Source organism: Helianthus annuus, chromosome 11, assembly GCF_002127325.2.
Source record: "Helianthus annuus cultivar XRQ/B chromosome 11, HanXRQr2.0-SUNRISE, whole genome shotgun sequence".
NCBI lineage: Eukaryota > Viridiplantae > Streptophyta > Magnoliopsida > Asterales > Asteraceae > Helianthus > Helianthus annuus.
Window position 1 is genome coordinate 18396027 of NC_035443.2, and position 27549 is coordinate 18423575.

General features: G+C 35.9%; 3 protein-coding genes across 5 annotated transcripts; all 3 read right to left on the minus strand.

The window, feature by feature from the left end:
- Nucleotides 1-184: 184 nt before the first annotated feature.
- Nucleotides 185-2355, minus strand: LOC110887922 (protein ROOT INITIATION DEFECTIVE 3). Its single transcript, XM_035979807.1, has 3 exons — nt 2331-2355; nt 1188-1912; nt 185-631 (listed from the first exon to the last, which is right to left on the minus strand). Exons 1-3 carry the CDS (start codon nt 2353-2355, stop codon nt 185-187), a joined length of 1197 nt encoding a protein of 398 aa, XP_035835700.1.
- A 6-nt stretch (nt 2356-2361) lies between these two features.
- On the minus strand, nt 2362-7876 carry LOC110889840 (protein trichome birefringence-like 41). Of its 2 annotated transcripts, none has more exons than XM_022137404.2 (5): nt 7476-7876; nt 3555-3676; nt 3282-3457; nt 2947-3105; nt 2362-2871 (listed from the first exon to the last, which is right to left on the minus strand). In XM_022137404.2, the coding sequence occupies exons 1-5, from the start codon at nt 7654-7656 to the stop codon at nt 2586-2588; spliced, it is 924 nt and encodes a 307-aa protein (XP_021993096.1). In that variant the 5' UTR covers nt 7657-7876; the 3' UTR covers nt 2362-2585. The 2 variants fall into 2 exon arrangements, with proteins under 2 accessions (XP_021993096.1, XP_021993095.1); XM_022137403.2 differs by having other exon boundaries at nt 3555-3732; nt 7476-7869.
- Nucleotides 7877-14652: 6776 nt separating this feature from the next.
- LOC110889839 (probable leucine-rich repeat receptor-like serine/threonine-protein kinase At3g14840) lies at nt 14653-27347 on the minus strand. Of its 2 annotated transcripts, XM_022137401.2 has the most exons (23): nt 27138-27347; nt 26892-27051; nt 22598-22669; nt 22439-22510; nt 22294-22365; nt 22133-22204; nt 21964-22035; nt 21797-21868; nt 21613-21684; nt 21460-21531; nt 21304-21372; nt 20621-20689; nt 20469-20534; nt 20309-20374; nt 20158-20193; nt 18933-19347; nt 18231-18423; nt 17842-17994; nt 17034-17167; nt 16737-16947; nt 16094-16331; nt 15852-16002; nt 14653-15259 (listed from the first exon to the last, which is right to left on the minus strand). In XM_022137401.2, the coding sequence occupies exons 1-23, from the start codon at nt 27220-27222 to the stop codon at nt 14876-14878; spliced, it is 3006 nt and encodes a 1001-aa protein (XP_021993093.1). In that variant the 5' UTR covers nt 27223-27347; the 3' UTR covers nt 14653-14875. The 2 variants fall into 2 exon arrangements, with proteins under 2 accessions (XP_021993093.1, XP_021993094.1); XM_022137402.2 differs by lacking the exons at nt 26892-27051; nt 27138-27347 and adding an exon at nt 23785-23940.
- Nucleotides 27348-27549: the final 202 nt, after the last annotated feature.

The window sequence follows — 27549 nt, forward strand, 5'->3', positions numbered from 1 at the left end:
CTTCAACATGATTCGATGAAACTTTAAAGATTAATTATATTTAATGTTTTGTAATAGTTTACTTTTTTTTTTGTTACATTATGTAGTATTCAATTATCTTCTAAACATATAAAAGGTTCAAAATTTATAACATATTCCACAGTTTTATAAATATAAATACATTTATTGTATTCTTTATTTTTTTTTATGTTATGGTTTCAAATTTGGAAATTGCATCGGCTTCTTTGAGCATGATATTAAGCAGTTTTTCATTAATCTCAATCGCCGATTCAAGATGGCTAATCGCTCGTCTACGATCTTCCACCACCACCTTTAACGCCTCTTCCATTTCGGCCGCCTCCTTAGCCGCCTTACCCAACTCCTTCCCACCACCATAACCACCGGTTTCCCCATTTTCAATCCATCTTGTTCCAAAACCACCACCTCGTTTCACCACCACAACGCCGCTAACGCCACAACCAACCTTCTCAACAAAACTACTTGACATTCTACCACTATCCACTTCCCATGCACAAATGCTTCCATTCTCAGAAAATGTCAAAAGTGTTCTCCCATAATTTAACATCATCATGGCCACCACTGCCCCGTCGTGCATTGCTCCCCACACGACCGTTTCTCCTCCTCGTGCAACCTGTTAATGTGTACCGAATCGGTTTAGAACATTGTCAAAACATTAACCTACATTGTCAAAAAGCTATTTGCACGTGTCGAGGTTCAAGTCATGTTGTGGACAAAAGGTATAAATTTAGAAGTAGATTAAAGGGTGTGTGAGTAAAGCACTTTAAAGAAAACTTGAACTATTTATAAGCTTACAAGAAATAACCGATAGTGCCATGGGTACACAAACTAATGCATTAGTGACGTGTTAACCAAACACCAACTCACATACGAGCCATTTAACAAGACCAATATGGGTCATACGGGTCGTGTCATGACCAATATTAAGATGGCTACATAACCTATATGAGAGGGTGTTTCTTCAATGTCATACGGCCATATGAAAGGACGATCTGACAAAGAAATGATTAATGTGACAGTGATATAACTCATACGTCTCATATAACCTTTTTTCACCAATTCATACGGCTGTATGACCCATACAACATGTATGATGTGATACGTGTCCTAGTGTCATGGGTTGGTTGATGTACCATAACAACACCCAAATAAAAATACGCACATATTACCTGTTTTCGCGTCTCTACTTTAAGCTTTCTTTTGTATATCAACCCGTCTGTTCCGGCAGCGTACAACTCTGTCTCAGACGGGTCCAATGCCATGGACCATATCTCGCCATGGAACTTCACCGTCTGGAGGTGGGTCCCAGTCGCGACGCACCACACCTTGCAAGTCCAGTCCAAGGAGCTAGAGATCATAATGCCATCTGATCTCCCCATCCCGGTGGCTATTCCGGTCACCGATAAATCATGTCCGACAAACCTCTTAACAGTTTTCGATTCTGTCTCAATAGAAGAATCCAAAAGCATGAGTATAGGAGTAACCGCGATTGTTCCATCGTCACTCCCCGAAAGAATCAACGATTCATCACAACTGATCGCAATGCACGATATCGATTTCTGATGAGCAGGAAAAGACCGGATTAGCTCGCCTGACGGCACCATTAACGAATGAATTCGACCGGAAACTCCACCGGAAAATAAGTATGATCCATCAACAGAAGCAGCAAGTGGTGCTACCGGTTCTGGTAGAGTAATATTTTGTGTACAAGAGGGTGACCACCAGTAATAAAGATGAATAGAGCCGACACCGGTCTCCGGTGAAACATGAGAGCTAGCGAATTGATTGTCTCCGACTACCGTTATGCCGTTACGCGGGCATTGCCCGCTGTTGAAGCGAGCTAAGACGGTTCCGGTGTATGAATCGTAAGCGGTGATCAGACCGTCAAACGAGGCTTTGAGGACGGTTTCGAGTAATGGTTTTTTTTTGGGTAAAGGGTTTCGAGTAATGGTTGCGGCGGTGACATTGACATAAATTAGGGTATGTTAATGTAACCAAGACACGATAAAGTTTTGTAACGGCAAAAATGTTATAGAAAAAAACACTAGCAAGACGCTAGAAAATATATATATAGTTATTTGTAAATATAGGAGTTTGGAAGAGTAACGTTAGCCATTCAAAAAAAAATATATAGTTAAAATGTTTGTAAGATGCAATAAATATGCATTTGAAAACGACATTAACATAACATAGGTTTAAATGTTTTCAACTTTTGATCTTTGAGCTCCCACTTTTTGGGACATAGATCAAGAGAAAGTGGAAGATCCCACAGATTCTAACGTATGATTCATGTGAATCCTTAGATATTTTACATTTTACAACGTTAATGTCTAACATAGGAGAAACAATAATAAGAGTATATATTTCATTTCTTTAAATCAAGAATTGAATAAGTATTGAATATATGATTATATGCCATTTATACTCATGGCAATGGTATCTAAATTTAAATTACAATAATGCCCTCACCTCAAGAATATCTAAGTAATGGTATAGTGGTGTTTCTGTATATCACTTAATATTTTCTATAATAATAATCCAATAAGTGAATTATGAATTTTCTTTTCCTAAAACATGAGGTTGTAAAGCAAAATGTTCCATGTGTCTGGAACTCCAGCGAGGCACCAGTGGCTGCAATCCGTCGCCCCAAACCCGTAAATTGACGGGTGGCCATCTTTTCGGAGCAGTGAGAGGTTGGTAATGTCCAACAAAGTGACCGGTTTCTTGATGGTTTTCAATGACTTTTTGAGAGCTGCCACCGCGGGCAATGCGGCTCCAGGATAAACGGAGGTTAATACAGGAATTTTCTGACCATAGCAGGATTTTGCCTTTGGGTTTCCCCAATCGGTGCCACTGTAAAATTCGGTTATATATGTCAATAAAAATGGTTGCAATGGGATGTTCGTATCGTACAAAAACCAGACTTACTTGTAATGAGACGGCGATATCCCTTGAAAAAACACTTTTGTTTTGTTCTGAACAACGTTAGCATCGACCCATTGACCCCATGTAACAATGGCCTTGCCGAAAGCCACTAACCGATCCATGTCCTTGTATATACGAGTCCCGTCTTGTATATAATCAAATCTACATTCATGACCAATCTAATATAAATAACCAGATCAGATAAATTATTTTTAATTATAATGAATAATTGTATTCTTCTAGTTTTGATGAATATATGTATTGACTATTGTGTTAATGTGTATTGTTTAAATGTTACTACATGCACTTTAAGATGAGATGAAATAATGTGCACTTACGGTTGACTGGCTCCTCTACGGTTCCACCAGTGCCACGTGTTAAAGATAAGGTAGTCAACATCCAACCACAGTTTGCCAGCTGTCACCGTATTCAAATTCAACACTCTTCCAAACCTTCTCTTCACTATATCCACTAGGTACAAATTGTGATGGTATGTCACTTTCAACCCATAATCCTTCAATTATCACAAAATTATTAAAAATAATATTAATATATATTTTATTAAATAAGCGCACACACAAAAGAAAAAAAAGTGTTGTTAAAAGTTATACCTTAAAGGTGTAAGTGGTCATGTCTTTAATCACGGAGATGTTGACCGCGTAATTTGTTGTTGGCACCGACGAGTGAATCATACACAACATCGACAACCACTGGTTTCGGCTAAGCGAATCTCCTACAAACATAATGGTTTTCCCTCTTAGTTTTTCTAAGAAGTATCGACCATCAAATCTATTACAAAAAAAGAAATGCATAAATATGGTTAATGAAATATTAGTGGTTTTTGGAATATTCCCAAATTGTTTTAAAAATAAAAGCATCTTTTCTGTTGTGGTAAAATATGTGTGGTATTAGTTGTAAAATGGATACATCACATGCATGATCACATGTAGTTCTTTCACAAATCACATCTAATTTTGTGGTTCTAAAAAGTGATATATATTTGTGGTTCTAAAAAGTGATATATAATTAAAAAGAGTATAATGTCAAATTTGGAATAATTGTTGAGATGATAATGGTTGGTAAAACATCTTATCTTGATGAAGAAACTTGAGATAAAAGTTAACAAAATTAGTTGATAACGATGATCGATTAGACCACTCAACTTATAGATGAATTTTGTTAAAAAGAATATTTTTTATTTTATCATTAAACTAAATTATTGTTTCAATTGTGATAAGAGTACTTTAAAATTTGTTAAATGCTAAACCTTTAAAAAAATATTAATTGCAATAATAAAAAGATAACAATCTCACTTCCAATATATTAAGGGTACTACGATATAACCTTTTCACTTATCAAATGACTATACACTCATTGAAATAACTTTTTTTTGTTTTAATATATTTACCTTTTTCTGTTCTTTAACTATAACTTTGTACTCTTTATTTCATAGATTTTAATACGAAATATTTTATATGAATTCATATATATCGTTACACTTTATTTGTTTTTATATATAATTTGATACAAATAATTTTTATCCTATCAAGTATACAATAACTTTTTTTTATCATAGAAACTTGGTAACCTTATGAAAATTTATAACATATGGTTAATTTACACATCAAATATAATACGTTTTAATTAATACGTGATCAATTTATAGAAAAGCATCGTAATGGTGTATTTAAATTAATATAAGCCAAAATAATAAGATATAATATAAATGTATTAAAAATATGACTACACTATAGATGAAAAAAATAATATTAATATATTTAGTGGGGGGAAATGTTTAGTTACCGCCAGCCCGCAAGCTGTCCTTGCCCCACTAGTCAATACGTCAACAACTGGTCCCCTCAGGCTGCAGGGTGTGGATAGGTTTGGATTGGGAGTATTGTTCGACATGTGGTGAAGTTTGGATCCACAAATTTATGGTAAAAAATGAGAGTTGTGGTGTGGCTTGGCTTAGCTTGACATAACCAGCCACGTAAATTTGTTTTTTAATTAAAGTAGCCAATCAAAGTCAACCAACTCACCCTGCCCCCAACCCACACCCAACTAAATACCCACGTTAAAGGGTGAATGACATGCCCAAAGCTAACCCGAAATGGAACAGCTAACGTTGAAGCACATCCCTCTCCATCAACGCACCACTCACCACAACCTCAAGGCAAAGACTAACTTATCTATTTATATCACAATTCCACCTAAAACACACAACTCAATCGTACATTTATATTATTAAAAACATCAATATGTTTCCAAAACAAGATTTTACACGAATTCGGATATTATATCATGCATAGTAATTTTTATATAATAGTAACCAACCTTTTCAATTTACATAATACTAACCAACTTTTTCAAGAATCTTACTAAAATTAGTGAAAGTTTGTTTTCATATAAAGTTATGCAACTTTCATTAAGTAATTCAAGTCCCACATACAAAAGTATTAAAGAAATTTGCCTTTAAAAAAATAAGTAGTTCAATCTTGTATAGTTTTTTTTAGGAGTTAAATTTTATTTTTTTCCTTTAAGAAGTAAAACTCGGTATTTTCATTAAAATATCAAAGTAGCAAATTACAAACATATGACAGGTAAACGGGCAACAAGCTGCGTCGCAACCTCTTTTGAAATGCAAAACCAATTCATTAATTAAAGAAGATAAATATAACATATGTGAATCATTAGACAAGAAAATAAGACGGCCATATTTAATAACAAATTCAAGAAACGTAATTGAGTAAAATAAATATATTTACGTAATTTTCTTAATATTTGGAAAAAAAACCCAAAAGAAAATTCTTTTTTTTTCTCTCGAGGGAAATAGTATAAAAAGGTGCAGAGAACCGAGGAAGACATCCTCCGTGACAACTCACATCGTATAAGGTGCCATACTTTTTAGATCACATGAACACGTTTTGTCGGATTTATACAATATTTTCCATGTAAATGTAAATTATAAAATATATTAATAATTTCATATTAGGGTGGGTGACTTGTTATATTTTATATAATTTTAATAATCAAGTTTTCTTAATTTTATTCAGATGTAGAACTATTTTGAGATCCATGACCTCAATTTCACGTTCTCAATCATTTCCCCTTTCATTTTATATTCTCATAAAAAATGTCGGTGGAAATTGATAAACCCCATAATAAATATTTTTTTGTTTCTTTTTAGATATTGTCAAACAATAAAAAAAAATTATAGTAATGTTAGTTGTCCCGACCAAACTACGGATTAACACGGGCCAGGCCTCTGTTTATCATTTTGTATTTTGTGGTGTAAAAAGATATAAAAGCATTTATAAATGTCTGATTTATACACCACCCCGTCCAGTGGGCGGATCTAGGATTCTGACCGAGCGGTAACGTTTTATAAATAGGCGGTAACGAAATCGAAAAAACGTCAAATTTTTCCAAAATTTACACTAAAAACGTCAAAAATTTTCCGACCAAGCGGTAGCGGAGGCTACCCCTTGTTCCTCTTTACATCCGCCCCTGACCCCGTCCTGGCGCCCTCTATAAAGCCTCTTTAAACTATATTAAAAAAAGAAAAAAAATAAAGAAAAACCAAATCTGATTGGTTTATGTAGGTGGGTTTCCATGGCTTTCTTCCTCTCACGCCACTCAGGGCTTTGGCGGAGGTGGAGTGGTGTAGGGGCCGCCATCCAGTTGAGATGGCTGGGACGTTGCGCCACACCGTCCGGTCTTAGAATGGGTTACTTGGTATAGTTTTTTTTAACTTTGCACACGTTACAAAGTACAAAAAGTGGTATGTAAATTTCAATCCTGATTTCTTGCCAGATCCCATTCTATTTAATGGAAGCGTCATTTTATCATTAAAACATTTCATTTCTAGTTTCTTGCTAGATCCTATTCAATTTAATGAAAGCGTCATTTTATTATTACAAAAAGTAACATAGCTCATATTCCTCTAAATCTCTAAATCTACGCTAGTTTTCACTATAGAACTAAATACATCAACCATCTACAAGAAGAATACCTTTAATACGATATGCTAGAATGTAAACTCTTTGGTTTTAATATAAATATTTTATTTTAAAATAAGACCTTATTTCATTATATATTTTAAAATAACTTTAATAGAATGGATTACCTCATGGTGACATTAACCCATAATAACTAAAAAGTTTCCAATGAAAAAGGAATCTAACCTCCGCCCAATAAAAAACAAAAACAATTTCTCACAAATTCCTTTCACAAATGACAGCTATGAAGCACCACCACATTTTTAAGTGCTGGGGACCTCCCACTTAATGGAGGGAAAACGAACCACCAACAGCCGCCATTGCTGACTGTTACAGCCACCAATGGCGGCCGTTAACACATATATAAATAGGGTGAGTTTAAACGCACCCAGTAAGTTTGAACACACCCCGCATATAGTAAAAGAGAAAATAATGTGACTGACTTAGTAGAAATGAGGGGTGCGTTCAGTAAAAACAGTAACACAGGGTATGTTCAGCCTCACCCAAATATAAGTATTCGGATAAAAAAAGTACCTGGATAAGCGGCAACCGCGAGGTAGCCATCGGTATTTGAGATATAATCGGTCCGGGCGGCCGTTGTTGATGCAGTTGAACTCTTTTTCAAGGAAGGGGCAGGTGGATTCATTGTAGAGTGGATAAGAACTATCCAATACCCAATTTCCCTGGAACAGATCACAGCCGGTTGCGGCTGCATCAACCGCCATTAATGTCGAAAGAATACCGATAATAACGAGTAATAAGCTCAAATGAGTATTAACCCTTAACTCCATTTTTGATCTCCCTCTCAAAATAGAGATGTTGAAGAGAGAGGGAGGGGGGGAATGAAAAACGCTTTTTTGTTTGTGGGCTATTCTGGTAATGAATGCGGACAGGAGTATTTATAGTGTTAGGTTTCCATAACAATAGGATAATATAATGAAATAAAAGTTTTAAACACTTAATTTGTATTAGGGACTTAGAGTGTTTATATTATAAATCACAAAAATATACCATGTCAACTGTCATAATATACTTGTAGTATGGGTTAGATGGTCCCTATAAATCATATAATTTGTCACGTGTGTTTGTAAAATTCAGATTCCAAGACCGAGTACTCAGCGCCTACTTAGTACCCGACACCTTACCTTGGAGAGTATTACAAATCGGCTTTTATAAGTCGGAGGCGGTCAAACTCGGCCTACTCGGTCAACTACTCGAAATACACGGTCAACTACTTGGTGGAAACCTTGGAATACTCAGCGACTACTCAGAATACCCGGTCAACTACTCGATGGGAACCTTGGAATACTCGACGACTACTCGGCCTTCTCGGAATTATGTTAGTTTTGACATGTGTTATGCTAATTTTGACACGAATTACACATATTTGGCACATATATAATATCCAATAATTAATTCTCTTTATATTTAACATGTCTGAGTACTCCCCGAGTACTCCAAGTACTCCTAACTCCCAACTCGGCCGAATAGAAAGCGCTTAGTGACTTCTACAACAATGGTATCATGTAGGCGAAACAATTGATACATGTTGTATAAGTGTAACGTTTAGCATTTATGTACTTGCCATATTTAGAAAGTTTGTATTCACTTTCTACTTTTAGAAACCTTGTAGTTCGTATTTCATTTTCATATTTGTAATCCGAGTCTTTGATCATAATGGAAACACATTTCAATATATTACTTGTTTAAATTCGTACATACATAATACTTACTCATTTGCAAATGCGTGTTTTATATACAACACTACACAATGTTCTTTGATGATTATACCCACCCAAGTCCGTGCGTATAATTCATACACAATCGACACATATTTACGTTTATTCAAGATTGGAATTCAATCAATCATACATCGTATACATAATATGCTTAAACACTACCCTTCACACCAAATTATACTTAACACATAAGTTTATTGGATAATATATCTTAACTAACAACAAGGAGGTCCTAAAATGTAAATTTTAGAAAATGAAGATGGTTATGGACCGTAACCATATCCTTACGATCCGTAAGGGTGTCTAACAGCAGAATCTTGTTTCATCTTTGCGAATGTTGCCTTAATTGCACTTTTCAAACAACTAACCTCTACCTAACCTCATTAAATGTCACAGCCCCCGATCCCTATCTCCCGGGAACGGGCGGCCGTGAGCCAGTTTCGGTGGTATCACATTTATTTATCAAATTTGGCAGCGGAAATTTTCATCAGGACCGTAGTTAGGAAATGTTTTAATCAGAGTAAACCACCATGTTTTATAACATTAAACATATGGGTATAAACCCAAGTTTTTAATACACACGTTTCATAGGAATAAATCCTATTTATTTAATAAAAACATCCATTTTATTCTTAGGTAACTTTATTGCCACTTTTCCAAGCCTTCAGTGCTGTCCAGCTGGCTTCTATTTGGCTTTCACATATTGTTACCTGAAACGCGTTTTAAAAACATTTTGTCAGTGGGAAATACTGGTGAGTGAATCCCAGTTTAATCAAGTTTAAATAAAAATTCACAGTGAACAGTATTGAGGGCGCATCCGCAATTACATTTGTTTCCAAGTTATATCAATTACCACCACACGGTAATGTCGTTCCGACTTATGGTCATGTTACTCCTTTACCAGGTGGTAACAAATTTTGTATACAAAACCCCAAATTTACCGACTGTAATTGTATTCTTACAAATACTCAATAACTGTCATTCGCATGGAAAGATATTCAAGGTTTTGTAAAAACAGTTTTCAAAAAGAAGATTACTCACAAAAATGAGTACATAAAAAGAAGGATACTCACATTGCTGTTTTAGGTTTTTCGTAAGGGTTTCCTGGAGATAATCTATAAATTACACAAATGCACGTGTGTTAGTATAATAACCCATTTTAACATTAGTAATACCCTACCCGAGACGGCATTCCAACGACTACGTCGGGCAGAACCACGACAGCCGTTACGGAACCCTAGATCAATCGGGCAGCGTATCTAATACGTCTCCAGGGGTTATAATACTTACATCGTAGCAGAACCTCGCTATTTTAGGGGGTATAATGCCCGGCTATAGTAACACTACTACAGAAATTTAGAAAGAACGAAAGAAAGTGAGCGACGAAAACCGAAAGCCCGTTGCCTTCTTATATAGGGCTGTAATTGGACTCCCACGCGGCCCGCGTGGAGTTTGGGCCTGGTTCTACGCGGCCCGCATGGCCTAGGGCCTAGGCTTAGCTGATCCGGGTCAATCTTATAGGTTCGACACGAGTTGGACACGTGGCCGCTCCGGGTCACGCCACAATTCCGGACACTCGCGGCCCGCTTGGACTTAATCCACCATGTACGCGGCCCGCTTGGGCTTAGGGTTTTGGCAAATCCTGGTTACTACTCGCGCGGCCCGCGTTAGGTTGAGGTGAGGTCCATGCGGCCCGCCTCAACTTAACTTTTATTGTTTTTATTTATTTTATATAGTATAATCTAGTTTGAGGGCTCGGTTTTCACATACGGGGTACATATAAAGACACATAGATATATTTAAAGATATATTAGGGTATAAGAATTATTATGAGGGTGTCGGTTTTACCGAGGGTTGTTATATCCTCCCCACCTTGTTTTAGAGCTCGTCCTCGAGATTTACTGGAACAAGTGTGGATATTTCTTTTTCATTTCTGATTCAAGTTCCCACGTGTACTCGGGTCCTCTTTTAGAGTCCCACTTTACTTTGACCAGAACCAATCTCTTATGCTTGAGATTTTTAACTTTCCTATCTTCAATTTGTAGAGGCTTCTCCACAAACTTGAGTTGCTCATTAACCTCTATATCCTTAAGAGGTACTACGAGTGATTTATCAGCTAAACACTTTTTGAGATTAGATACATGAAACACATCATGTATTCCTGCCATTTCTTCTGGTAGTTGTAGCTGATAGGCTACAGGTCCTATTCTTTTAAGAATTTTGAAAGGTCCAATATACCTAGGACTAAGCTTTCCTCTCTTGATGAATCTTACCACTCCTTTCCAGGGAGAGACTTTTAATAACACTTTATCTCCCACTTGGAATTCTAATGGTTTGCGTCTGTTATCAGCATAGCTCTTCTGGCGATTATGCGCGGTTTTCAGTCGTTCCTTGACTTGAATAATTTTGTCGGTTGTTTCTTGTACTATCTCGGGTCCAGATAGTTGTTTTTCTCCAATTTCCGCCCAACAGACTGGGGTTCTGCACTTTCGTCCATAAAGTGCTTCGAATGGTGCAGCATTGATACTTGTGTGATAGCTGTTATTATAAGAAAATTCTATTAAAGGTAAGTGTTCATCCCAATTACCTCCAAAATCAATTACACAAGCTCTAAGCATGTCTTCCATTGTCTGAATTGTCCTTTCACTTTGTCCGTCTGTTTGAGGATGATACGCGGTGCTTAGATTTAGCCTGGTTCCCATTGCTCTTTGGAAACTTGACCAAAAATGAGAAGTAAAACGGCTATCTCTATCGGAAACAATTGATAAAGGAATGCCATGTAATGAAACAATTTCATTTACATATAATTTGGCTAATTGTTCCATACTAAAGGTTTCCTTCATTGGTAAGAAATGAGCTGATTTGGTTAATCTATCTACAATCACCCAGATTGTATCATTACCTTTCCTTGTTTTAGGCAATTTGGTAACAAAATCCATTGTTATCAATTCCCATTTCCAAACTGGTATTTCTAATTGCTGTAACAAACCTGAGGGTTTCTGATGTTCAGCTTTAACTTGTGAGCAAGTTAAACATTTAGAAACATAAGCTGCTACATCTTTTTTCATTCCTATCCACCAGAAATTTTTCCTTAAATCCTGGTACATTTATCATTTCCTGGATGCATCGTATATTTAGATTTATGGGCTTCTTCTAATATACGGTGACGTAAATTTCCTAATTTAGGTATCCACATTCTCTTTTTATGGAACCTCCAAATTCCATCTGTTCCTTTTTCTAATTCCTTAATCATTCCTTTTAATTTTTCAGTATCCTCCTTGATTACTGTTTCTTGTGCTTTTCTAATTTGATTGTTTAAATCTACTTGTAGATTTAATTTAAGAGAACGTACCCTTTTTGGCTTTTCGTGATATTTTCGACTTAAAGCATCAGCCACCACATTTGCTTTTCCTGCATGATACTGGATATCACAATCATAATCACTAAGCAATTCCATCCAGCGTCTTTGTCTCATATTCAATTCTTTTTGCCCGAAGACATATCTTAAACTCTTATGATCTGTGAATATGGTAAACTTACTACCATAAAGATAATGTCTCTATATCTTAAGGGCAAAAATTATAGCTCCTAATTCCAAATCATGGGTTGAATAATTTCCTTCATGACTCTTAAGCTGTCTAGATGCATAGGCTATAACCTTTTGACGTTGCATTAATACGCATCCATAACCTAACTTTGAAGCATCACAAAAGACTACAAAGTCTTCAGTTCCTTCTGGTAATGCTAGTATTGGTGTATGGGTTAATCTTTGCTTAAGGATTCTAAAGGCTTCTTCTTGTTTTGGTCCCCATTCAAATCTAACAGATTTACAGGTTAACTTAGTTAAAGGAATGGCTATTCTAGAAAAATCTCGAATAAATCTTCTATAATAACCGGCCAATCCTAAGAAACTTCTAACCTCGGTTGGTGATTCTGGGGTTTTCCATTTGGTAATTGCTTCGATCTTTGCTGGGTCTACATGAATTTCTTCATGATTTACTAAATGTCCGAGAAATTGTACCTGTTCTAACCAAAACTCACACTTTGAAAACTTAGCATAAAGCTTCTCTTTTCTCAATAAACTTAAAAGTAAATGCAAGTGCTTTGCATGCTCTTCTTTGTTTTTAGAATAAATGAGAATATCATCTATGAAGACAATTATGAATTTATCCAAATATGGCTTACATATTCGGTTCATCATGTCCATAAATGCAGCTGGGGCATTGGTTAAACCAAATGGCATGACAGTAAATTCATAATGACCATACCTTGTTCTAAATGCGGTTTTAGGAATATCCTCTTCCTGTACCTTTAATTGATGATATCCTGATCTTAAATCGATTTTAGAGAAAAATCGAGCTCCTTGAAGTTGATCAAACAAATCATCGATCCTTGGTAATGGGTACCGATTCTTAATCGTGACTTTGTTCAATTCCCGGTAGTCAATGCACATACGCATTGATCCGTCCTTCTTTTTAACAAATAAAATCGGCGCTCCCCATGGCGATGAGCTTGGCTGTATGAATCCTTTTTCTAACAATTCGTCTAATTGTTTCTTCAGTTCTTGCATTTCTGCGGGTGCCAAACGGTAAGGTGCTTTGGCAATCGGTGCTGTTCCTGGTAACAGATGAATTCTGAATTCAACTTCCCTGTCTGGCGGTAGTCCTGGTAATTCTTCTGGAAAGACATCTGAAAATTGGGATACTACTGGAATATCTTTTAATTCTTTTCCTTTAGTGTTAGTGATTATAGAAATCAAATACACTATAGATCCTTTCCTTATACAACTTGCAGTTTTCATCACAGAGATAAATTTAGTGGATCTAAATGGTTTATCTCCTTTAATTGTGATCTTTTCACCTCTTGGTGATTTTAATTGAATTGTCTTTTGATCACATAAAATACTGGCTTTATTGGCTATTAACCAATCCATTCCTAATACTACATCAAATCCAACCAGATTCATTGGGTAAAGGTTTGCCATAAATTTTTGATTAAAAATTTCTATATTTGCTCCCTGCAAGAATTCAGAAATCTTAATAGTTTCTCCATTTGCGGTTTCCACTAGACATTCTTGTGGTAGTTTAGTTAATGATTGATTTAGGAGTTTGCAAAATGAAGTATTAATAAAACTTTGGTTGGCACCAGAGTCAAATAATACTTTAGCAAAAATATCATTAACTAAAAACGTACCAGCAATGACGTCTGGAATCATCTTGGCTTCGTCTGCAGTCAAAACAAATGCTCTAGCATTTCTAGGGTTCTTGTTATTTGCAGCTGGGGTCACTTTTGGGCAGTTTGGCTTGATATGACCTTTTGGGCAGTCAAAATTTATAAATTCACCCTTACTTTTATGCTCTATCGTCACAGAGATCCTCGCATTTCAGATAATAGGACCGACACCCCCCATATAAATATATACATATAAAAAGTAAAAACTCATACTATCAAAATAGAAGGAAAATTGTTTAATTTAAGTTAGTGACTACTTTATTTTAGCTTTTTTCATGGTTTTAATTAAATAAATACAGTTTTATTTTAAAGGAAAAGTTTAAAATACAAAAGACTCTTAACTTGTGACGGTACGCGACTAACAAAATAGCGTGCGTAATTATGATATAACATACGTAACTAGGGCAAAAACAACCTATACGTGATTTTTGTTTTGACCATGCATGATTTTCTTCTTCCTGTGTAAATAAGGTTTGAACTTTATAATGTACGTAATTTACTCACGAATGGTCACACGTTAAGGGGCTATTGTGCAATAACCCACCCTTTATTTTTAAGTTCTACAAATTTTAACATAAATAAATTTAATTATACCGTGTTAATATGTTTATTTTTATCTGATAGAAATTTTACAAACAACCTAAATTGTATCTAAAATAAACAATAATATTGAATAAGGCTCGGTTTATGTTAACTTATATAAAAATGTTCATAAATATACAATCACCATAATGATAGAATTTAAATTTCATATAAAACTATATATTAATTAATGATAATAACATAAAATTCAAATTGTCACATCTGTACCATCCAACATAAATATTCAAAACTGAAATAAATAGTATCATAGAGATTACAACTCTATAAATGTATAAATTTGGATATCAAACAATAATAAGTATATGTAAAACCAAGGTATTCAACTATTCGAGTATGAGTATATCACTCGGTCTAAGATAACTACTTTGCGTCGCCATCTCTCTTCTGTAAATACTCAGTGACACCGGTGATTGGGTAGAGACTGACAGCAGATGCCGAAGAATCAGTGTACGCAAATGGCATTTCCTCCTGTTGATTCTCATTCTCGATATCAAGTAGCTTCATCATTTTGTCACGATCCGTTTTAGCCATTGAGCCACTTTGTTCAGCAATAAACGCTTCAGGAACTATTCGTCCTTCTAGCATGCTAACAACTGATGACATTGTTGGTCTATCGGTTGGAGAGATTGCGGTGCACATTAGAGCCAATTCGATAACTACCATCATCTCCGTGGTGTCATATTCTGAACCCAGCTTTGGATCAACAAGATTCATCAATTTACCCTCGGCTTTCAAAGCAATGGCCTAATATAAAGAAACAAGGAGTGATAATGAATATGAGGAATCAATATAGATTTGTAAGTTGGAAAAGGGTCATATAGATGTGGTAATGTCAACGCATAAGCCTTAGAAAAATTAAGAAAAAAGAAGATACCATGAAAGCAAATATACTTTCATATTTTGGTTTTTATGGTATTAACCCTTGTTTTCATAAGTTCATTTTATTTTATAGACTAAGGGGTTGTTTGGCAACTTCTGAATGGTTAAAAGCTGAACCAGTAAGAGGTCTGAACCATTAAGTGCTGAACCAGTAAGTGGTCTGAACCACTAAGAGGCAGTATAACGCTTAACCCTTCAGAGGCAAATGTTTGACCAATTCAGATTAGAGGTCTTAACCATTCAGAGACTCTGTATAAAACTTAACCATTCAGAGGCAAATGTCTGAACCATTCAGACATCTGCTCACGAAACAAACAGTCTGAACCATTAAGTGTTGAACCAGTAAGAGGTCTGAACCATTAAGAGTCTCGTTAAGAGGTAAACAAACAACCCCTAACTATTTATACAATACAAAAAAAAATGAACAAAAAAGTGTTGGGCCCAAAAAGTTACTTACCTGATCATGAAGAACAAACTGATTCTCCTTTGCCTTGTTAGGAATGTTAGCCACCCCGCTCACAATCTCTAAGAGGACAATTCCATAGCTATAGACATCTGCTTTGTCTGTCAGGTAACCACGCATGGCGTATTCGGGAGCCATATATCCACTGAAATGTGTAGAAAAATAGAGATACTTAAAGTGTGATAATGGCATTACATTATAGAGAAAATGGTGTAAGTAGGGCATAAATGACTCACTAAGTTCCCGCAACACGGGTGCTTATATGGGTGGCGTCCTCTTCATCAAGCTTAGCCAAACCGAAATCAGATATTTTAGCATTTAAATCTCTATCAAGGAGCACATTAGTGGCTTTGATATCTCTATGAACAATCTTTAATCTTGATTCTTCATGGAGAAAAGCAAGACCTTTTGCTATTTGGATGCATATCCTGTATCTTGCTGGCCAGTTAAGTTCCAACTGCCATTGTTTAGGCCCTTCAATCCACAAAGTCAACAATAAAAAATGTTAATTGGTTCTACTGGTCAAACAGACTGAAAGCGTACTTTTTATGGATTTAGATCCTTTTATGTAGAACCCAACACGACTAGTTTTTCATAACACAACAGGCCCACTTATTTTTGGGTAGACAAATGACCTCTCGTGCTAGGTTCGATATAAGAGGATCTCAATCTAATTATAATATCAATGTTTTCAGAACCGGGACGGACATTGAATCGGTCTCCTTACTGGTCCATTGGTTGGGCCGGTCGGACTGGTTGAACCGAATGTAAGAACCGGGTGATTCCATAAATATTATAAAAATAAATATGATAGGGTGGGAGTTGATTACAAAGTGTAGGAAATGTTTTGGTGATGACTTTAAAAAACCAATCGCTTACCAAACAAAGCACGGGCTAGACTGTTATTTTCCAAGTATTCATACGCTAACAACAACTGGTTTCCTTCGATACAACATCCATGCAGCTTCACAAGATTCGGGTGTTGCACAGCGGATATCACGCCTAATTCATTCAAGAACTCTCTATTTCCTTGTTTTGATTTGGAGGAAAGCTGTTTCACTGCTATTAACGTGCCATTTGGTAATACTCCCTTCATTATAACACAAAAAATTATTTTTCAACATTGTAAAAAACATTCTTTAATATTACGTGATCGAGAAAGAAATTGTAGAGTACCTTGTAAACCGAGCCAAAACCACCTTCTCCAATCTTATTCGCAACATCAAAATTGTTTGTTGCAATTTTGATTTGCTTCAAAGTAAAGGAACCAGTGTTAAGCTCTAGACCATTCAGGTCTACACCATGCAGATCTGTTGAACCACAAATGTAACTAATGAGTACATATAAAAGTGTTTGTATGTGTAAACGACAAATTTAATACCATTACTTATAATCGGATTGATTGGGGTTGTATTCTATATCGAACGGGTCAAATAGTTTAACGAGTGAGGGGGTCTAGACAGGGCCGGCTCGAAGGGTGTGCGGAATGGGCGACGGCTCAGGGCCCAAACCCATCGGGGGCCCAATTTTTTTTGTTTTTGTATTAGTTTTACACTGTAAGGTTAAAATATATATGTAATCCCAGCATAAGAAGACACGGGTTCTAATCCCAGCATCCTCAGTTTTCTTTTTCTTTTTCTTTTTGTTTCTTATTTATTTATTAAATGCAAATGACATTAATTGCCTGATTTTGTCAACTTACATTAAATGATTGGTGTTGATTCAAATAACATTAATTCATTTTCATATATTTATTTTTTTTAAATATTCCTTTTAATAATTTATATTTAAGGGACCCGTATTTTCTGTTTGTACAGGGCCTAAAGATTTTCGAACATTTTCGGAGACGGCCCTGGGTCTAGAGTCACCTAAACTCTACTTTTAATGCATACAAATAATCATATTATTTCAAGATTAAACCTACTTTTGTTTCTTTTCTTATTATTTTTTTTTGTAATAACTGATGCAATAACTAATTATATACCTAGTTCATCTCTGCAACGTAAACAACCCCGCCACCATAAAAGTCCTAAAATTAGGATGATGGCACAAAAAGCTCCAATCACAATCCCAGCCACAATTCCTCCGGACACACCGTTTCCATTTTCCTGCGATTCACTTTGTGGAACCTCGTAATCTGAACGATTCAAATATACAAAGATTGAAACAATTGTTAAGGAGGGGAATCAAACAATAAAAGTGATCCTACATTATACAAAGATTCTTTTAAAAATGTTAAAATATAGCGTTATGAAAGACAGAAAAATCTTTTGGATGGATACCACTAAAAAAGGTTTACATGGTATTTATATAAAGCTTGCACACTATTACGACCCGCATCATGAATACTGGATAAGGAGTTAGTTATCTTACTTGGATCCACAGAAATAGCTGAAATAAGTGGACCATAATTTCCTCGGGTTGGGATATTTATTGTTCCTTTTCCGGCCCAATATAGACGGATTTTCAAACTACTTGTAACATTTACGGTATAAGTTCTCACAATCGCTTTCCCAACCCCACCCGCTCTATCACTGATGTCAAAATCCTTCTCCATCAGCGTATCCTGACACAATACCATATAACGATATTTCAGTTAAAAACATTTACTTTTTAAACAGAGTAAAATGGCATTTTCATCCCTGAGGTTTGGCCAGTTTTGTGACTTTCGTCCAAAGGTTTGCTTTTCCGCATCTGGATCCAAAAGGTTTGAAATCTTGTCATTTTATCCGACTCGTTAACTCCATTCATTTTTCTCCGTTAAGTCAAGGGTATTTCCGTCTTTTTTGTTAACTTAAAGAGAAATTCCATCTTTTTCACTTTATGTAAAAAGACTAAATACCCCTGAAAAAGAGCGAATTCCTCTTTAAGTTAACAAAAAAGACGGAAATACCCCTGACTTAACGGAGAAAATGAATGGAGTTAACGAGCCAGATTAAAATGGCAAAATTTCAATCCTTTTGGATCCCGATGCGGAAAAACAAACTTTTGGACGAAAGTCGCAAATCTGGTCAAACCTCATGGACGAAAATGGCATTTTACTCTTTTATATATTATTTATCTATGAGAACTGACCTGAATGTAGATATCAAACACACGCCTCCCAAGGCTGCTAAACTTTGTATCATCAGTAAAAACAATCTCGGCAAAGTGAAGGCTGACGTTGTAACTTCCATTGCGCATGCAGAAACCATAATAAGTCAAAGATATGGCCGAGGTTCGTGCATTCATGTACAGTTCAGAGGTGTTCACCGGGAGGCTAGAACTATTTGTCAAAATATAACTGTCAGGGTTATCATCATCCAAGAAGTGACCAGTATTGCTAAATCCCCATCGATTATCAGTTGAAGAGAAATGCGAAGGACTGCCTGCGTCCAAGTCACCTTCATATACCTTGTTTTGAACCGATACTCCGTTTCCACCACAGTTAATATACAAGGAGGTTGAAGCTGATTGACAAACGTTGTTCCCCAAGCACGAGACCACATTACTGGTAAAATAGTAGACATAAGAAAGTATGTCACAAAGAAATGAACATCGACGTATTTTATCTAGAAAAATAATTCATGTTAGATAGGGGTGTAAACAAGCCCAGAGGCACGAGAGCTACTCGGGATCAGCTCGGTTAAAAGTTCGAATGGGCTGAGCCTTAACGAGCCCGAGCCTGAAATACAGCTCGTTAGTTATCGAGCCGAGCTCAAGCCTGAACTACAAAGCTCGTTTAGGCTCGTTAGCCTAAACGAGCCCAAACAAAATTTAATTTTTTGTATATATTATAATGATAATGATGATTAAAAGTAGTGGCGAAGCTTGAGATTTTTGACCGGGGGGAAGAAGTCATCGAACCTAAAAATTTCTATAAAATCGCGGGGTCGAAAACGTATATACCAAAAAATTTCTATACGAAAACTACATGCTCTCCACTACTGAGCGAAAAGTTCGGGAGGTCGGCCGCCCCCTCCTACCCTACTTAAGTTGCGCCCATGATTAAAACCCAATCCTAAAAAGCCCAAAGTCGGTTTCACTTAGGCCCATATGATTTAAACTAATGACATTTATGAGCCGAGCTCGAGCAGAGCTTTGGCTCGTTTAAGCAATATCGAGCTGAGCTTTTAGCTCCTTTGAGATTGTTCTCAAAATAGCTTGAGCCGAGCTCGAGGTTTGGGTTTTACTCACGAGCCAAGCTTGAGCTCATATAAGTAGACTCGAACTGAGCCGAGCTTCATAAGAACAGTACTAGCCAAGCTCGAATAGTGGAAGGCCGGCTCGTTTACACCCCAAAATTGGCAGAGAAACTTACGAAGTGTTATCCGTTGAAAAGGAAGCGAACAAGTTTCTACAAGAAAAACCAAAAACAAGAAGCTTTAGCTGGTAGAATAATAAACACGTACGAGATAACTGTTAAGTCAGTTAAAGAATGATAGCTTTGAGAAAGGGGAAACCGAACTTACGTAGACCGAATCTGACACCTTAAGTTACTTGAGTTTTCAAATGTGAATTTGTTGTATGACAGATCACTGCAAGAAAAATCCAATTTCAGTTTTTTTTTTTTTTTTTTTTTTTTTTTTTTTTTTTTTTTTTTTTTACGAGTCTTACAGTTGATAAACTTACATAAACTCTCCTAAACCGAGCATCCAATTGGGTATAATCCCAGATAGCAAGTTTCCAGTAAGATAGCTAAAAATTTAAAATGATAAGTTAATATTGCAGTTATATTGAGATATTCTATGAGAAATAATAATACGATAGAACGAGATGCTTACATGTAATCGGCTTGCCTTAGATTGAACCCATTAGGAATGGTACCATTAAGCTTGTTAAAGCTAAAGTCTCTGAAATAGCAACATAAACGGCAAGTGTATGAGATATAATAATATTTAGGGATGCAAATGAACCGAAGAAACACGGACAAGACCTTGTTCATGTTCTTTTGTTAAGAAATATATGTGTTTATGAACTGTTCATGAACAGTTACCGAACGAGGTTTTATGTTCGTGTTCGTTTGTTAAGTAAATGAAATTGTTCGTGTTAGTTTGTTAAATTTAGGCAACAAACGAAAACGAACGTTCAGGAACACAAATGGAAACAAACTAACACAAAGAAGAGTTCATAAGCATAATAAAGATTTCATTTGGCAGAGTGTTGAAGTTTTTAAATAAAATATAAAAACTAAAACACTAATGAACTATGAACACAACCGAACATAAACGAACACGTTGCCGAACGTTCACGAACATAAATGAAGGAACACAGCCTCCGTTCATGTTCGTTCATTTAACTAAACGAACGAAATTTCTTGTTCGTGTTCGTTTGTGTATTAAACGAACAAACACAAACGAACTTCCCGCCGAATGGTTCATAGATTGTTCGCTGAACGTTTGGTTTGTTTGCAGCCCTAACAATATTGAAACATAAATAATATTAGGGAAAGGTAAAAATTACTAACAAGACTTTCAACTCGCTTGAAGCAAGAGAATCCGGTAACTCGCCATATAGATTGCAATTCCGTAAGATCCTGGCAAGATTGAATTTACAGTAAGTTAAAAAAAAGAAACCGACCGGTAATGCCAGCCTCACTAAAAGATGAAATCCAATTACTCACAAGTTCTTGAATAATGTTGTGTTACTAAAAGGCGGACAAAGGGTGTCTGGTCCTCCCAAGTCACTAATTCTCCTGCGTTTATTGACTTAGTCAACACAAATATTTAACCAAAGCTGCAAGCGAAATAAAGACTATATAAGAGAAATTACTGACAAGTCTGTCAGGCTTTCCAAGAGAGTAATGCTAGAAGGTATCGGTCCCTCCAATCCACTCGCCTGAATCCTTCTGTTATTCACAAACTTCAATTACATACAATTTTTATATACAGAAAACGTAAATTGAAACAATAAGAAAATGCGCTGCGTATGAGTCATGCGCTGTGTCAAACACAACTCACAAGTGTCGTAGACCTCTCCATTGCCCAATGTAATCAGGGATCTTGCCAGAGAAATTGTTACCACCAATCCGACTGCAAAAAGAAACAAAAAAAAAAAAAAAAAAAAAAAGAAAATTCAGTTGTATGACATTTGGCAATATATTGAAATTCAGTTTGGTAGAGCTCACAATTCGGTGAGGGTGGTCAGTTTTGCCAACGATGCAGGCAACGTCCCAGTAAAAGAGTTGGAGTTCAGAAACCTACGATTAAAAATGGAACAAACGTATATAAGTTGACAGGATAACGAGATATCGAGATCATTAAATAACAATTCCAAGAAAATCCAACGAGTTTTACAATCGGTCAATGCGTGAAAGATTCCCAAGCTCCTCGGGTATTATTCCAGACATCATGTTGTCCTCTACAGTGCTAATTAACAACAGAAGCGAAAACATAAACAACAAAAAGAAGTTATATAAGGTTCTTTTTTTTTTTTTTTTTTGTAAAAAGAAACTTACAAAGTTGTCAATGTGCTTATGTTCCCGATCTCCTTTGGGATTGATCCAGTTAAACGGTTCCCGATCAGAGTACTGCAAAATAGTAGTAAAATAAGTTCCGATAACAAATCCGACAGTCAATGATTATAGATAAAGAAAGAGGTACATGTTTAAAATTCGCGGCATGGAACCCCATGCTGGAGGGATGGTACCGTTGAGATAGTTGCGAGCCAAGTCTCTGTAAGAATGAAATACGCAAATCAAATCATAATACAAACATTATAAGTCATGATATTGATAACTAGAACAAGTTTTAGGAGTGTACAGATTCAGAAGGTTAGGAAGATTGGCGAATTCAGGAGGGAGAATGCCTGCTAAGCTTTGTCCTTTAAGGTTTCTGTATCTCACACAAACAACAAAATTAATAATAATTTACTTTTAATTCAAATACTCAATGTTAGAACAATTGGATCATAAACAACAAACGAACAAACGATTTTGTGAGAAACGCACTCATGACTTTTTTCTTTTTATTAAAATCAAACCACATAAATTACAACAACCGTACCTAGTAAATCTTGTAGGAAAGCGTTCCCGTATAAAATAAATATAACACTTTTATAAATATAATCACAATGCAGAAGCAAAGGAAAGCAGTAAATTACAGTACTTTTACAATTGAAAGAAACAGAAATCAATCAATCAATCAATCATAGCCATAACAACTATTAGTAGGGTCTGGGGAAGGTGCGATGTAGGCACACCTTACCTCTATCCCAAGGGACAGAGAGGCTGCTTCCGGTGAGACATCGGCTCCAATAATGATTCCATATATAAGAGCCATAGCAAACATACAATTGCACACAGCTATATAAAAGGTAGCAACAACAAAAAAAATAAAAAATAAAAAAAATTGTATTGTACTAATAAAAATCTTAGTAAGGGTGAAGGGAGTGGTTAAACATTCGGAATAGGTAAACTCTCAAATCACCCAATCAAACAATGCCACATCATTTTACCTATTTTGTTTACCTAGTGCTCAAAAACGTTGGCGGTGGTTTACCTATCTTGGATTAGGTAAACTATTATTTAAAAAAAACATAATAAATGAAATCATCCAATCATCACCAAGCCTTCATCTTCCCTCATCGGTAAAGGTTCACCGATCACACAACCACAGCGGTAAACACCTTAGGCGGCGGTGTTACCGCTCGGTAAACTCGTCGACCAAGTTTACCGCCCACTCCGACCCTAAGCTAAGCTATCAGACAATTAACACACTCATAACGAATTACAAAACTATGAATCCTAAAGATTGCTTGATCACCAAATAATGACTCCTAACTAGATTAAGATACCAATTAAACATCACATTAAAATAAACAATTAAATAATATATTCAAACTAACTCTATCAAGAACAGAAACTCTAATTTTCAGAAGCAATAAACTTCTGGATCATCAAAAAGCAATCAATTATGATTTGCAGATCTAACAAACAATTATGATTAACCTAATTGGCGAGTGAGTTCAGATAACGGTTGATGAAGTAATTGATGATACAATCTATTCGTATTAGAGCTTCGAAGACGACAATGCCGTTAATTCAATATTTTTGTAGGTTTTTCGGATACTGATTTGCAGGTGAAGAAAAAGGTTCTGCAAAAATGAAGAACGAAGTGTACGAGTTGTCTCTAGAGTTGCACAAATCGGTTAATTTTTAATAATTAGTTCGGTTAACCGGTAATATCTGACTTTAACGGTTATTTTTTAACTCATCCGATTAATTATTTTAACCAGTTTGATTAATTAACCGGTTATTTTGTCTTTTTTTTTTGAATTTTAACCGGCCTATCGGTTAAAAAAACGGTTAATAATCGGTTCTTAGGCTATGGGGTGTGGAACATTATTGCCACATAGGACCATTAATTAAATGGTATACCACCCCTCTCCTTGATTGATGGTGGTTCCCATGGATTAAACCACGATTGCCACGACCTCCTATTTGAAAATTTTAAGACAAAATAAATTAAAAAAAATAAAGGGGATAGTGGTTTGGGTCATGATCACACCCTTAGGGTAGTGGTTTAAATGGTGAATTAAAAATGGATGACATGGTGTCTATATGGAGGATCATGGTGGTCATAAAGGTAATAACCACACCCTATAGCCTTATGCTAAATAATTATAACTAGTTACTAACCTACGATTAAAAATAACCATTAACTGGTTATTTCTAAATCGGTTATTAACCGGTTACGGATATTTTGTGCTCCTATAGTTGTCTCCATTCTCCAACGGTTAATCGGTTAAAAGAGGAACTGCGGGCTAAACACTCGATTTAAACAGCCTGCTTGAAGAGTTGAAGTTCTTCTACTCAAGCCCACATGTGGGCCCAGTTCGACTGAAAGCAGGCCTCCACTTGTGGTCTATCATTTATCGCTTAAACCCAGTCTCGACTCTGGAGCCCAATTTTGTGGGTTTTAATTCCAACTTTCCAAGTCACAACCGAACTCGGTAGCTCTTTTGTTTGGAGGCGGTGTACGCGTTCGTGTCGGCAACAACGAGTAGGTGGTGGTAGGCAGTGGCGAAGCTTGAGATTTCCTACCGGAGGTCGAAAACATATATACCTAAAAATTTCTATAAAATCGGGGGGTCGAAAACGTATATACCAAAAAATTTCTGTATGAAAACTACATACTCTCCACTACTGAGCAAAAAGTTCAGAGGGGTCGACCGCCCCCTCCCGCCCCTTGTAACCTGTGCTCCTGGTGGTAAGGGTGTTCGGGTTTTTTTGCTAAAAAAGTGATCTGATAACCATCCCATTTAAAGTTTGGGTTGTTTGGGTATGGGTTATTCGAGTTCGGGTTTGTTCGGGTTAGGTTGTTCGGTTTTCGGGTTTAAATGTAAAATGAAAAATATGATATTTTTTTCACAAAATATCATCAAATATATCATGTTGTTAGAGAAATATCATCACAATTCAAATATCATCTAACAATATAGTATGATAATATTCAAAAGTCTAAAAAATTAATGTTTCAAATACAAAACACCCCAAATCAAAAAGTATCTATAAAAAAAGACAATTATTGTTCGGGTTTTTATTTCTGTTTCGAGTTTCGCGTTGTTCGGGTTTTTGGTTGGGAAAAAGTGACCCAATAACCGACCATTTAAGGTTCGGGTTGGTCAGATTTGGGTATTCAGGTTCGGATTTTTTGGTTGAACTCTAATTCGGGTTCGGGTGACTTCAAGTTTGAGTTGGTTTTCAGGTTTCAGATAAAAAATGGCAACCCTAGGTGGTAGAGACAAGCAATGATCGTATGGGGTACTAACTTATGTGGACTCTTTTTAGGCAAACACATTTTATAATATTGCCCGTTTTGACCTTAACTAATTTGAGGTGACCCAAATTAACAAGTATACAATTTTTTTGTGCCCATATATATTGTAAAGTTCTTTTTAGACTATTTACAAAAATATGATCATTCGGATTTTCATTAGGACTGTCCTAATAGCTCGTGATTCGACACTCATTTGGAAAAAAGCTAAAAAAAAGCTCGGTTGTAATCGAGCTGAGCCGAGGCAAGGTTGACTCGCTGATACTAACCCCAACCTTAACATTTCACAACCTAACTAAAAACCATTTGGCAATTTAAAGTCAACCCTCCATCAATATTTGGTCAAAACCAAGTCAAACTAAGCTAAGCTATTGTAAAACATGAGTCAAACGAAGCTGTCTTGGTTAAAAATTGAGTTGTACTTGCACTCAAATTTTTAGCTTGATTTAAAATTGAAAAGCGACTTGGCTCTAGTTGGCTCTACTCATAACCAACCCTAACCCTAAGGATAAACTACTTGGAAAAGAACAAAACAATGCAGGTACAAGTCAACAAACTAGATTAAAAGTTTCTAAGTGGACGCTTAAAGGATAAACATTGGTTGTAAAAATCCCGAACATCGCCAATTAATCAGTAGGCGGTCAATAGTGGTCAAATCAAGTATTAATTCGCAAAAAATCGGTGGCAGTTAGCAATTCCGGCCAGATTCTTGACCAAACTTGTAAATTCCGGCTATTAATCCTATCTACTTGAAAATATGGGTCGAAAAAGATGTTAAAACATTCCTATTAAAAATACATATAAAAATGTGAGTATATACATATAAAACTGAAAATTATATATAAAATCTCAATTCAATCAATCCCGATCAATCCCTGTTAATCCCTAGTCAGTACCCCCCCCCCCCCCCCCCCCCCCCGACCGACTAGTGCCTAGTGATTCTTACAAGACTTCAAAAAGTCAAATTCGAGTCCCTCAAATTTCAGTTCAATTTTTACTAGATAAAAAGGTAATATGCATCATATCTTAGGTTGACTCAACATAGGCAGTTGTAAATTTGATTTCTGGAAAGGCCTTGTTAAGAGGAATTGAACTATAACCAAACCTCCACTTTTGTATATAGTTTTAACATTTTACATATGCATATTGGTGGTGACACTTGCACCACTTGATCTAACCACCAGCTTACAACTTCGCCCGTTACATTTTTGTATGTATTTTTAAAAGTTAACAAACGCATGTCATCATTAATTGAATAAGTGAGGGAAGAGGATATTACACGCTAACAACATGGCATATGGTATTGTTTGGCTCTGGGCTGCAAGTGACATTGTTCGTATATGTTGTATTGGTAATACTATCGCTCCATTCGACACATGGATCTTGTTCGAAATCCCAATCTTTACCCAGCTTTCTTCCAATCTCCCTCAGTACATCCACTGCAAAAAAAAAGTAATTTTTTAAGTGGATTAACCACGAAACTTACGATATAGAATCTTGAGGTCATCATATCTTGTAAACTAACCTTCTTCGGACGGAAGACATGTTGTATCAATGGATGCGAAAGCAAAAGGTAGGAATGTAACACATAGAATTACTACCAACAACATGTTGCTTAGATCAATAAGTTAGTGCTTTCCTTATCGAACATAAATATAGATGCATGTGTACTTATATTACAAATATCCAAATTTTGAAAAATCATCTTTAGAAGACCAAGACATTTGATAGTCTCATTTGGATTATACAAACAACTTGGTTTTGTCAGATTTCAATAATACACTACTAGCTAGGTGATAAGAAACTGTGTTTTTTGACTTTTTGGGTGTGTGATATATATATATATTGAGCAGCCAAGACAATAGTAAGAAAACCAAACAAGGAACCTTAGCAGGAAACTAAGTACCGCATAAAAAGTTTATTTATACAAAAAAATA